The sequence below is a fragment of the Pteropus medius genome, unplaced genomic scaffold (genome assembly GCF_902729225.1).
Source record: "Pteropus medius unplaced genomic scaffold, Ma_sr-lr_union100, whole genome shotgun sequence".
Taxonomy (NCBI): domain Eukaryota; kingdom Metazoa; phylum Chordata; class Mammalia; order Chiroptera; family Pteropodidae; genus Pteropus; species Pteropus medius.
Window position 1 is genome coordinate 366,768 of NW_024340697.1, and position 14,064 is coordinate 380,831.

Here is a 14,064-nt window from a genome sequence, read left to right on the forward strand (position 1 = left end):
GTTGTGTGGTCTCTTAGTAAAACAGGAAATATCCTGGTGATGAATTCCTCTGTCCTCTTTCTAGAAGACATTCTCTCTTTTACTCATAGAATAGCAAGTTCAATTGTGCGTTTGTTTCTCAATCCAAACAAGTCCTTGTTTTGCACTGTGCTAGAATGACTGCATGAGATAAGCGAATATGTCTGTTAACTGTTGTGTATGTGAACTACGGGATTATGCTTTGTCTTGTGAGCCGCTTTAAGAGCAATTTGAATTTTTATTTACAGAAGCCATGCCTCTCCCACCCCTTTTGTTGGAAGCAGTGGAAAGCGGTCACCTACGGTGGTATGTTCCGATTTATCTTATATGAAGCTTAATTTTGGCAGTCAGAGTGTCATGGATCTGTGTTTACTTTTGTCAGGTATTTTTACAGGCCTCTCTATCCTTCTCTGTATTCCCCAAAGAGACTGCTAGATGCTGTTCTATCATCCTGCGGCTGTTTTTTTTAAAATATGAATTCTGGAAACTAAAGCTCTATACAGAATTTGGTTTCTATTCCACCATACTCTGAGGAGTTGACTTTTCTTTATCCTTAATCGTTTATGTTTGGCTGTGGCTCAGTAGTCAACTGGATGTAGGGCGTGTGTGAAAGGGGCAGCAATTTTGTCCTCATGGGGACACGTGGCATTGTGTGGAGACATTTCTGGTTGGTACAACTGGATGGGAGTGGAACACTGGCATGGCGCGCATAGAGGTCAGGGATGCTGCTAGATGTCCTACGATGCTTTCGGACAACCCCCTACCACGAAGAATGACCTGGCCCAAAATGTCAACTGTGCTGAGCCTGAGAGACCCTGGTGCTGTAGATGATTTCATCTCTTGTAAAAGATACCATGAATTAACTCCTTACTTTGGTAGTTTTGTATACCCATCTTGGATATAAGATTGTCTTTCAGAAGTAGTAGAGACGTCCATTCGAAGCTTAAAAACGTTAAGCTAATCGTAGCCAACTTTTCTGGTATGTAAAACAAAGTACGGCCATGTTTTACATGAAAGTCAAGGCCAAAACAAGATTGAATAATGTTATATGGTACAGTATACATCACTGGGCTGACGTGAGTGAATGATCATCTTAGACTACAGTTGAAGAAAGAGACATGAAAAGAGCTAAAATACTTGTGTTCTTTCGTGTATTTTCATACACGGGCACTCAGCTGGGTAATCTAAGCTTGGTAAAGTCAGCCCTATGTGTTAGTATCTGTTCTCGAGAATCGAAACAACGTAAGATATTTATGGTTCTTTGACACTGAAATGTGCTGCGTATTGTGACTCAAGGCTGTATCCTCATGCATCAGCCTTTTAGCAGAGTCTAGGGGAACAGTTCTGTAGGCAGTCATTCTGAGTCCTAGGAGGAACTCCCATGGTTTTGCATAAAGCATTTATTAAATAAGATTTATTTAGTCTGCTCTTAGAATTTTAAAATGAAAGAGGAGACCTAGATTTTTCTAACCTAATTTTCCTTGGTGAAGAAAATTAAAAATAAATCATTTTCACTTGCATTAGCCAGCTTGTCAAACAGTTAGGGTTACAACTAAGCAACTAGGGAAGGTATAAATTAATAGAACGTTTGGGTACTTCACCCACAACCTAGGGCATCTTCTTTATCCATTTCATTGTGACTCTTCCATGATCAAGGATAGCCCACATTTTCCAGAAAGTGGTACCACCGTTACCGACACTTGAAGTGGGATGCAAACGATCAGTAACTTTTCTGGGGGGACGTAGTCATGGATGAAATAATTATAGTAAGTGCTCTAATGCTTCCAGTCTGACATTTCCACTTGAAAAGGCATCCAAGATGGGCATTTTATTAAATGCTGCCTTAGAGTCATATTTGAGGTTTGGGCTTTATCTCCCATAAACTTCAGAAGGAAGAGGAGTTGAAAAGTTCCAGGGGCTGGTACTTCCCAGCAAGCGCATATAGGATGTGTTTGTACTTCCCTTTATGAACTTCAAATCACTTGCCTTGTCCTCATGGAAACTGAGAAGTTTGTTTTATCTTGCCAATCCTGCCTTCCAACATGATGTAGCAAAAACTAGAATTGAGGAATAAAAAAGGTTTGGATATGAATCCCATCTGTTAGATAGCGCTGAGAAATGTAGGTCTAGAATTATCAGGTGTTTCTGGTTCGAAGGACGTTTCGTTTATTTAACCTTGCTGTGAATGTCAGCACGCGCAGTCGCCAAATCAGTTAGCTTAGAACCTACAAGCTGAGTTCTCTGTAACAGGAGCACTGAGGGCTAGAAGGTTTAAAATAGATGTCATATGATACCAATTATAACTGAAATTTTGCAGCCCTGAGAACCCATACAGAGTGTAAGCCAAAATGGAGGATGGCCCTGTTTTCTATGGCTTTAAAAACATTTTTATCACAATGTTTGCTACTTTTTTTTTCTTCAAGCTTTTAATTAAAGTTTTTTTGGCTCTCCTAACCCATTTCTATATCGTCAAAGGAAATAGAAAAGAAGCGGCTAGGATAGCAGAAGAAATCTATAGTGGGATTTCAGGTAAAAATACATGAATTTGTTCCCAATACTTTTTAAAAATCCTCCTGGGTAATTCCCATGAATTCTATTTCTAGAAGGGCAGTTTCATTTATACTTTGGCTTTGGGTAGTTTTAAAAAATTATTTAAAGTAGCAAATGGCGACTGCGCCAACTTGTGAAGGATTTTCAGCTTTTTGCAATAGTTCTCTTAGCAGTTATTTAAGAAGTAGATAAAGTAGTGGCTTTCTAAGAGTATTTTGAGAAATCTCGTTTCTACTAACCAAAAAAATTACTTACGCAGGGTTATGGTCTTATATTTTTAATCAAACTTTAACAGTGCTTCCTAACAAGATTGAGAGTATCCTTGGAAAATAGAATGACCCATAAATTTGATTTAAAGCAGCCTATGTGACGTGCTATATTTATTTTTGTGCTGTCATTTGCAATTTGAATCGATTAGCCACTTGTCACTGTCAGGAAGAACCCTACACTAAACCCATTTATACATGGCACTGGGCAAAGCTCTGCAAACAAAGGTCATTATAATAGGAAATGCCAACATCCAGGTCAAACATTTTAAAGTCTTGGCTTCGTAGAATTTAGTATCCATTTCTTTCAAGAAACGATTTCCCTTAATTGTAGTGAGAGGCTACAAAAGTAATCGAATCAGATATTCTTGTCAGTGCTGGGATTATCACTTAATAGAGTAGTATTTATTCATAAACAGAGTTCAGAATTTCCCCTGTGTGTTTTTAGCACTCGTAGGGGTTCTAGGGTTACATCATTATCTAGTATCCATTTCAATTTGCATCCAGGATTCTCTTTCAAAATAGACTCATGCTGTGTGATTCGAATACACTAGACGACTTTGAAGACACTAGATAATAGCAGTCTTATCCAAGGAAATAAGACCTCCAAAAACGAAGCAGCAGAATGCTTCAATTAACTGGGGAAAATGAGAAGAACCTCGAAGTTTCAGGAAGTGTCAGAAGGCCCGGAGTGTGGAAAGAGGTTTCCTTTGGGGACTACATTTGTCACACATTTCAGGGAGGTATGTTGCTTAGACTGGCTAAAAATGGCACTCTAGTTTCAAGTTAAGCATGATCTGAAAAGCTGTTTTCTAATTTAACTTGTATATATGGGCAGGGACTTTTTAAATATCTCAGTAACCCAGTTTTGATGTTCGCATGGATACATCATCCTCATGGTTTGTATTAGGTAAAGTCCAACGAAGTCAATATTGGCAAGAGTGTTAAAAATGTTTTCTGTTGCTCGTGTGCACTATTTTTGTCTTCGTGGACCTTGATTATGTACACTCTTAAAAAGGTTTTATAATAGTCAAAACCCATGTAAGCATGGTTTAAGTCTGATTAAAGCCATAATAGAGATATTTTAAATAGAGCTCATTCATCCTTTAGCTCAAATATCTTTATTTGTTCAAGCTCCTAGGATAATGTCCATTTCATTTGTATAGTGTTATAAAGCAAAAAATGTATTTTTTGATTATCATTGACAAGAGGCAGCAGGGAGGACGGTGCATGTCAATTTCTCAGTTTAATTTCCTTCCTATAAATGTGCATATGTGTGTATGGATGGGTGTGTGTGTATACATACACACATGAGTATATCCAGATTCGGTAAATAAGGCTTTCTGTGATAATGCATGAAGTAACGTGCTAGAAACAGTGGTTTTTACGTAATTCTAACAGCGTGTTTTCTTTTGACACTGTTAGCAGTCAGATACTATACACTTAAAGCTAGACGCGTTAAAAATCAAGAACACAATTTTGTGCAAGTGTTCAACTCAAACCAGAAATCACCTTTGCCGTTCATTGGTCAGACAAATGTTTGCTGGGAAAATATGTGACGTTTAATCAGTAAGTTAGCTTACCTGGCTTAAACAAATCTCAGCCCAAGGTTAAATTTCTTGATTCCAATAGCATATTATATTCCTATAAACTATCATCAGCACTGTCAGAAGAACAAGGGGAGGGCAGTAAAAAACTCGGCCAGGGCAGAGCTCAGCCTGTCCTAGGTCCTGGCACTTTTTCTTTTGGAAGCAGCACCTACGATCTTATCCCTCATTAGTTTTTTGTTTGTTTGTTTGTTTGTTTTTACTGTAAAATCTTTCTGGAATACATCATTCACTATGTCTTTGTGGTTTAAATTATTCCATTTGTAGATAACTAATCAGAATTGAGTTAAGCTATTGTTGGCTTGTTGATTTTTTTCAGGCTGCTTTGTGTGTAGTTTGTCATTAATACACATGTATGTTTTTAAGTTTGAAACGGTGTCATTGGCCCTTGGCATTACATTTAGAGCACCAGACGGATCACTGGATCCTCCCTTCGGCCCATAGATTTTTCTGCAGGTACTATCTTTCTCCTGAGAGATAACAGTGGATGATTTTTCAACCTTAGCTAATTTGGCCAGAATCGAACCTGGATTTAGTACAGTGGTTTAGTCTTCAAACTTGATAAAACTATAGATATAGGTTGATGATCTGTTTTCACAGTCCTTGGACCAGATGTGTTTCAGGATTCAGGAGTTTTAGGGCATACTAGGAAGATTACACAGAGTGTATACTGTGTATTTCACAGCACTCCCAGCAGGGCCTAGAGCTGCCTCCCATAATCAAACGTTTTGCTTTTCAATAGTGAACATATAAGTATTCACATTAAGTGAAAATACAAAATAAAAATAGTAAATTGCTTAACCTGAGTCCTGGCCATGTTTTGCTTGTCAAAGGAGTTTGCATCAACCTTAGGGAAAAGCTTGGTTTTTCAGAACGTGGGGAATGTTATAATGGCAGATAGGAGATTGTGGAACTATTGGAAGCTCCCCCAAAAAGGGTAGGGAAGGGGGTACTCTTTTAAGCTAAGTCTAAAAGATTGATTCTATTCTGTTACACTTAAAATCAGTTGTCCTTTTTGTTCTGAATCCGAAGGACTCACCATTCCTTGACTGTGGTTTATCTCCTGACCGGGGCTGAGTGTTCTAGAGAGTATTCATTTTAACTCAATTTTATTATAATATTTTAGAGATATCAGGAAATTTGTTATAATATGTTTTTTTACAGTTACCTTTGTTACTTAAAATATCATGAATTCTGCTAGGTCCTTGCCTATCTATATTTTGGTTCAAAATGGAAATTCCTTTAGAATTTTCTTTTCTTTGATAAATGTTGCAGGAGAAGATATTGCTTCATACGATTTTGGAACTTAACTAAAGAGAATAAAGATTGTTCCATGTGCACTAGAGATTATAAGCCGTTAGTCGGCTTTTTAAAAATAATAAATCAGTAATCTTAAATACTTATTGGAATTAGGAAGGGTAAACATTCCAAAAAAATTTTTTAAATTACAATCGTTTTCTTATCTTGAACACTTGAAACTCAGACAACTGAATTCCATCCGAACCAATTTTGTTATTGAAATCTATGACTTTCGAAGTTGTCATGAAATTGTTGTGCAGAGAGTGAGAAGTAGAGATATAAATCATACTCTGAGAAGAAGTCAAAGGCGAGAATGAAAAAGTACTTGAACATTTTCCATACACCTCGTCAGGAACAAGTAAACATATTTGTAAACTATCTTTATAACGTGCTTGCAGCCCTGTGACACAGGCAGTCTGCCAAATAACTAAAAATAGACTGCCTTAGAAGAGAGTGACTGATTCCTACTTAAGCATTCATTTATTTGGAGAGGTTGATTGCTTATTTCCTGAAAGGAATGGAAAAACTCCCTAGCTGCCAAATAACTTTTATCGCTTATTTCTCACCATTAGCTCCAATTTGCAAAACAAGAATAAGGGTGAGAGAGTTCGCATTGGGAATAAGAGAAGGAAAACACGAGAACCCACCTTGGCAGGGTTTTCTGGAAAAAGGTTTTATGTGAAAAGTCTTCGAGGTCTTTCGGAGCAAGTGCTAGAAAACAATTGTGACTAGAAAGGTGACTTCCTCGAGAGCGGTTTCTTTCCAGTTTCTGCATTTACGGCGGCGTGAGAGATTTATTTTACATTATCTATAGACAGAAGGTGGATGGAGCAAAGCTCTCCAGACCAGTAAATCTGCCACGAGAACAGGCAGAATTTAAATACCAGTAGCTCTTAAAACCAGAACAGGCTGTGTTCCGGTCTCAAACCTTGGATTTCTGTCCTATTTCTTCCACTTACTAGAAGTGAGATGTCTTCATATGCGGCAAGGGGGTTGTCGTACTTTTGTGCATTTAGGGGTACTCTGATTCCTGAAGGTAGGCTCTTCCCTTCCCCCTTCTCTTGAAAGCCAAGGGATGGGGGCTGCGAGAGAAATGCAAGTTTAGATAAGGGGCGCCTGGAAGGAGAGGAGCCTGGTATATCACTCTCAAATTGGAAGTCTGCTTAGGCATCTTGCCGAAATGCCTCCTGGACTACTCAAATAGAAAAGAGATTTGGAAAGCAGTGGCGTGGCGAGGAGCGCAGGCCAACCCACCATCCCCCGCTTTCTTGGTGGAACGGAAGATGGCTCCACAGGCTTCCCGTGACCTCAGAAGCATGGGGTGGGAGCAGGGGGCATCAAAGGATGCTGCATTGACGGGAGACATGAGGAGAGGTGGTCAAATGCCAGTGCACAGGAAAAGGGCCGGGGAGTGACCCTGGTGTGAAGGGCAAACCCGCTGGCCACAAGTGAGACCAGCTGCTGAGGCCGAGTGAGCAGGACCGGCCTCTTCTCCCAGTTAACTGGGGAGACATCTTCCCTGTCCTTGCTTCTCCCCACTCCCAAGGCACCAGAGGAACTTGCACCTAGAAGAGGGAAGTGGGGACGTGTGTGAGAACACGTCACACTTCCATCTCCAGCACGCAGGTGGCACAGAGGGCCGTACTCTGCCCTGGGAGCGGAGATGACAGCTTTAAAGTGGACCGTATTGAAGTCTGGTGTAAATACAGACAAGTGCACAAACCCTAAGCGAACAGCTGGATGAATTCTCACAAAGTGGACACAAGCAGCTGCCAGGTCCCAAGGCCAAGAAACTGCATATTACCAGCATGGCCCCCACCAGGCCCTCTCTTAGCCCCTGCCCCTCCTTGGGGTACGTTGGACTCCTAATACCCAAGGTGAGTTTGGCCCTTTTTTGAACTTTATAGAAAGGAATCACACAGCACACGCTCTTTTGTGCCTGGCTCCCTTCACTCTTTGTTAGGTTTGTGAGATCTCTCCAGGTTGTGTGTATGGAGCAGGTCTCATGGGACAGATGAGCAATAGCAAGGTACTAGAAATAGGATGAAGATGTGGTGAAGGTTCCTGCTTCTCAGAAGGAAAGGGGATCTACTTGGAGAAAAGTTTTAGAAATAGTAAAGCCATTTCATGTTGATATTCTAAATTAATAATAGCAAGTTTACCACTTCCGTCTTGTTTTTATTTTTGAGTCAAATAGTTATAGTACCTTCAGGTGACTTGGGTTGTCTGGCTATTGTTAGAACAAAAGAATAACAAAGCCATGGCTGTGGGTTTGCTTCTGACACTGGTCGGGATGCTGAGCTGCCATCCGTAGGTGAACACTGCCCTTAAGATCCCAGTGCCTGCGTCCATTTCCAAGAGCAATTAAGCAGGGGATCACCATGTCTGATGCACACTTCACCCTGAATGAGATGGAGAGGCATTAGAAAAAAACCAAAGCTGACTAAGTACATGCAGACATTATCTCATTATTCTCAGTTTATGCAAATAATAAATATCCAAGAGATTTAAAAATACCCCACTCATCAACTTGTAACTGACTCAGGAACAAGTGGAGATACAAGCACAGCGGACTTTCATCTTAAAGTTTTTATCTGTTTTTGTTCTTATAAGGGCATTACACATTCACATCAGGAGTATGAAAACACTAGTGATTTTATTTATACATATAAATAATACACTTTTTTAAAAAATTTGAAGCTAATTTCAAAATGACAGAAGTTATAAGAGTGGTATAAGAATTCCCACTTCTCTTTGCTCAGAAACCCCCATCATGTTTCCCCAGCTGTCATAATAATGTCCTTGATGGCAAAAGGATCTAATCAAGGTACACATGTTTCTTTAGATGTCGTATCCCATCAGCCTCCTGCAGTCTGGAACAGTTCCCCAGTCCATCTGAACTGGTTACAGGCCAATTATTTTGTAGAATGTCCCTTAGCTTGAGTTGGTTTGCAGTGTCCTCATGATTAGATGTGGGTTACGCGTTTTAAGCAGGACTGTCACAGAAGTGATGGTGTGTTCTTTCCATCGCATTCCCACTGATTGTACATGATGTCGCTCATTGCATTCCATCAGGTGGCACTCTGCCATTTTGTTTCCATCTCTTCTGATGTTAACTTTGATCCCCTGGGTAAGGCGTTATCTATAATTTCGTTCCACTGTAAAATTACCCCTGTACCCTTTATGACCATATATTTTGTGGGGAGATAATCTGAGGCAGATTCTATTATTCTACATTTCTAAGTTGGAGTTCTACTCTAAGAAAGAGCTTTCTCTTCTCTTAATTTATATAATAGATTCATTTATATCGGTGAGGACTTAACAGGCTCCTATTTTATTTAATAGGAATTAAATTATTATTTAACCTATCATTATTTGTTTGGATGCTCAAATTGTCCCATATTTGACCAGTGGAAGCCCCTTCGAGCCAGCTTCCCATCTCATTAAGCACTTCCTTACTCTCTGGCAAGGAATATGAGGCCCACCTTATATTTTTCCTGGCCCCACCCTGGAATCAGCCATTTCTCCAAGGAGCCCTGGTTTAGGTGTGAGTGCACAGCGTGTATATATAATCACATTTCATACTGCTTGCTCCAATTTCGATCCAAGCCTGTAGAGTTCATTCTAGCTTCCCCCCTTTTCAAAACCCAAAGCGCTAGAGAAGATAAAAAAATGAGTTTCAGCGTAAGAAGAAGGCTTACTGAAATGTTTATAGCCCATGTTCTCATCGATTGGAAAAGTTCACTCTCTCCTTGAGGCCTCGAGCTATTTCAAGACCACATAATTCCCTCCTTGGTGGGATTGTTTTTGCGAAGGTTGCAGGTCTGGGGAAACCTGGATTCTTAACACCATCAGGACCACCTGGAGGTTGGTAAGACAGGCCCTTTGTGTTAAATCCAAATTGTGTTACATGCTGGTCGATGTAGGAAGAGCTCAGTTATAATTTGAAGAATGCACAAATTTTGCAAACCGGAGTAGGTTTTCCTCCAAAGGGGCTGATTACCCTTAATAGAGCGTTACTTCTCACGTGCCCATTTCAGCTGGTTAGTCCTATTTGCCCACAAGCAATCACAGGAAAGATATGTTCCCAAGGCAGCTCTGAGTCTGTTCCCTAGAGCGCTGCCTTACCATGTATACTTATTAGGAAATTATCTCGAGCACCTGTCATCGTGGATGCATTTTTATCAGCCTACTTAGAGACTGAAGCGCTTGCTAAATACTAGATTACTATTCCCTCACTTTACAGATCAGGAAATTGAGGTTCAAATAATTTTAGCAACTCGACCGTTTGGGCAGAGAAAGTGGTCAAGGTAGGACTTGAGCCCAGGCAGTGTGGCTCCCTTGGCCCCATGTTTAGCAATCACACTCAACTGTCCCCAACAAGGCTGTTTAGAGATAAACTTTTGGAGGATTAGATCAACTGAAAAATGACTTCCTGCATTATGATAATATATATATTTCATCACCCGAACAAAAGACAATTACCTAGGGAATTTAGAACACGACCACTTTCCCTGACCCGCTCGAATCTCCTTCATGCTGCATAGGATGTTGAGTCTTTAGGGTGGGGGCGAGGGTGAGAGGCAGGGGAAAGATGCAAGTGGGGAAGCTCACTGTCCAACTTTGCCCTCTATTTTGCTTTCTTCAGAGCTATTGATTCAAACACTGGGCAATATTTATATGAACTGCGTCCATTGCTTATTAAAACTGCCCCCAAAAGCCAGAGATGATCTGTGCCTTCTCTTTGCATCCACCACCAAACTAATGGACTATACACTCAGTGGCCTGTAAGCCTGAAAGTATTTGACAAGAGAGCCGGATGCTTGGTACAAACTTCCTTCCTCTTCCTCCAAATGTCCTCGCACAGTGGGCGGGCCATACGACCGAGCTGCAGGAAGAAGACTCCAGACCTTGACTTTCAACTTGATTTGTGTTTCAGACTGCTGGGCTGATCGATCCCCGCTTCATGAGGCTGCGGCCCAGGGGCGCTTATTGGCCCTTAAAACTTTAATTGCACAGGTAAGTAAACTGAAGATGTGATCCTTTGTACTTATGATATAATCAAGCATCATTCTTTATTAGCTTTGCCTGTAGCAGAGGGCTTGCTCGCTGGGTCCCAGCATGGCCATTCGAGGTGTATGTACTCTCTTGCAACTCACCATTTGTTTCTCCTGCCTCTCCTTTCTCGGGAAACTGGCTCATTGTCTGCACAGTTTCATCCTTCCCCTTCTGGGGCTTCCTTTACCTCATAGTTTCCCTGCGAGTGTGATGGAGAATGCCCTCAAATTATTGTCGCACTAACTCACCTTATACTCTCCCAGTGTTTCTTAGTAACAGCAGCCCCGAAGCTTCATTAGTCAGCTCTCGCTGTGTAACAAATTACCTCAAAACATACTGGCCGAAAACAACAAACACTTAGATTCTTATAGTTTCCCCGGGGCCAAGGAATGGCTTAGCTGGGTGAGTCTGGCTCCAAGTCTCCCGTAAGCTGTGAAGTATCAGCCAGGGCAGCAGTCATCTCATACCTCAACTGGGGGAGGATCTGCTTTCAGCCTCACTCATGTGATTGTTGGTCAGCTTCAACTCTTTGACAGATGGGTCTCTATAGGGCTGCACCTGCATCACAAGGTGACAGCTGGCATCCATCAGAGAGAGAGCATAAGAGAATGCCTAAGGAGGGAAGTCTTAGTATAGCCTAATCTTCAAAGTGACAGCTCATCACTTCTGCCATATTCTCTTCATTGGGTGTGTGTCAGTAAATCCAGCCCACACTCAAGGGGGCCAATACTAGGACTCAGAGTTCACTGGGAGCTGTCTTAAGGGCTGCCTACACCAGTGATATACTATTTCAAGAGCAAACATTCAAATAGGTTGACAGATGAGTAAATCTTACTTCTTTGGAAAGCCTTATTAAGGTCTTAGTTATCAAGGCTACTTTATTTTTATTTATGACTGGATCCCTAGCACTTTGAATAATGAATAGTGGCCTAGAAAATATTTGTGACATGAATGAAAGTGTGCATGCTCCATTTACTTTGTTTTAGAGTCGGCGTGTGTACGGAGTTGGTGAGTCATACCTTTTTTCTACATCCCAGCTACGAAGCTGGCTTCCTTACCATTTTGAATTTAAACAGCTGAGCACACTGCTCTTTATTTTTGTGTGTGTGCCTTTCCCCACCCCCCCTTGCGAGTTGTGTTAGTTCTCAAGAAAGTACAAGCAAAAAGAAAACAGTACTGCCAGTAATGATCAAATAGGTTTTGTACTTGATTTTATCACTTGCTTATTTATTTTAAGCATTTTACATTTTATCTGCTTTGATTATTTTAATATGTAATATATTCACATAGTTCAAAAATTGTAATGATATAAAAGGGTACACACGGAAAAGTCTTGCATCTAACTCCTCCCTCAATACTTTTCTTAGAAGTTTTAATAAACTTAATTTTGAAATGACTTTAAAGAAGCATTGCAAAGATAGTACAGATCCATCCATACCCTTCACCCAACTTCTCGTAGTGTTAATATCTTACATAACTGCGGTCCTTCAATCAAAAATAAGCAATTAAGGGATTAAGAAGTACATAATAGTCTCGGGGATGTGAAGAACAGCATGAGGAATGTAGTCAATAGTATTGTAATAACTGTATGGTGCCAGGTGGGGACTAGACTTATTGGGGGATCGCTTTGTAAATTATATAAATGTCTCACCACTGTGCTGTGCGCTTGAAACTAATAAAGAATAACATTGAATGTCAGCTGTAATTGAAAAATAAAATTAAGAAATTAACACTGATACGATGCCATTAACTAAAGTACGGACTAAGGGGATTACTTCAGTTTCCCTATTAGTGTCCATTTTCTCTTCCAGTCCTGGATACCACGTTGCGTTGAGCATGTCTTTAGTTTTAACTCTGCTTCGTAAGCACGTTGGTTTTTTTTTAGGATGCTTACATGTGTGAGGAGCCTTCCTCGTGGAGAAGTTCAGTTTTTCCTTAATACACCCCCTCTTTTTTGCCTTTACACACTAGCCGAAATGTGTTATTCTATTTTATTTTTCACTTTGTTTCACATTAAGATGGTGTACTGAGTAAAACAGTAAACTGAAGACCAAGAGCTCCTGGTTTTCATGCTGGCTGTCACATATAGCTGGCTGGGGGTGGCGGGGAGGGTGTCTCAAGTCTTATGAATAATTGGAACTTTCTGCTTCTTCTTTTTCTCACACACAGTGGAGGGGATTCAGATGTTCCTTCAGGCCTGTCCAGCATTGCATTTCTATAGTTCCTGGGATTCTGAAAGTTTGCGCTGATCAGGATTTTTTTTTCTAGTACATGGCTGCCACCTTGTGGACTAGCCACTTTTTCTTTTCTCGAAAAGGAATCCTGTATGGGAAAAGAAAAAGGGAAAGATTTTTCTAATCATATTAGATACCCAACTTGAATATATAACACAGCTCTGTAGTAATGATGTCATATTCAGGACATGAAAATGGACAGAACTCAGGAGGCGCACAGAGGTTCTACGATGAAGGGACGGGCAGTAGTGGGAAGTGACCGGCAGCACCACAAAGGCCTGGCAGGAGATAGTGGGTACTTAGGTTGGGGTTTGGGGTTCGGGGTCAGGCAGTAGCTTGGCAGGGAATCAAAAACAGAACTCAGCTGCGAGGGATTAACCGGGGACCTAATTCCTTTCACAGATAGAAAGTAGGAATCATGGTGGGAGATGGTCAGGGCCAGGCTGTTAAAATCAGGGCGCGAAGTCAGAGTTGGTCAGCAGCTGGGCTGACCCTATCCTCTGTCACCTGGATTCCAGGATGAGGAAGGTGGAGCACGGCTATATGGGGAGGGGGAGTGCGCTAGGGCTGCGCCGAGCCACTGGGACCTGGGTAAGGAGATGGGGTTAGGAAAAGCCCCTGGCCCCAGACCCTGGTGGCTGCAGAGACCTCTGCATGCAGTGGAGTCATGGCAGCAGCAGCGTGGCTACAAATGCACGTGGATCCTGGGAGTGCTACCTACTTTGTTTCCTACGCTTAAAGCCTCGGGCTCACCCTTTTCTTCCCAATCCGATTATAGTACTTTAAGTGTATTTTTTCTTATGATTTCCTTAATAACATTTTCTTTTCTCCAGCTTATTGTATTATAAGAATACAGTATATAATAATAGAACATACAAAATATGTTAATTGACTTTTTATGTTATCGGTGAGGCTTCCGGTCAACGGTAGGCTATTAGTAAAGTTTTGGGGGAGTTAAAAGTTACACTCAGATTTTTGACTGTGCAGGGGCGTCGGGGTCCCTAAACCCCGCATTGTTCAAAGGTCAGCTGT

At 41.0% G+C, this 14,064-nt stretch overlaps 1 protein-coding gene across 4 annotated transcripts in view; it reads left to right on the forward strand.

Moving 5' to 3' along the window:
• Window positions 1–9: 9 nt before the first annotated feature.
• ASB11 (ankyrin repeat and SOCS box containing 11) overlaps window positions 10–14,064 on the forward strand; it is a 25,990-nt gene continuing 11,935 nt past the window's right edge. For 2 of the 4 annotated variants that reach the window (XM_039873534.1, XM_039873543.1), the window contains exons 1-2: window positions 10–324; window positions 10,680–10,759. In XM_039873534.1, coding sequence (XP_039729468.1) covers window positions 216–324; window positions 10,680–10,759 — 189 coding nt within the window. In that variant the 5' untranslated portion in view covers window positions 10–215. Of the gene's footprint in view, window positions 3,578–10,679; window positions 10,760–14,064 lie in introns of all 4 variants that reach the window. The other 2 variants (XM_039873559.1, XM_039873551.1) reach the window with 2 other exon arrangements.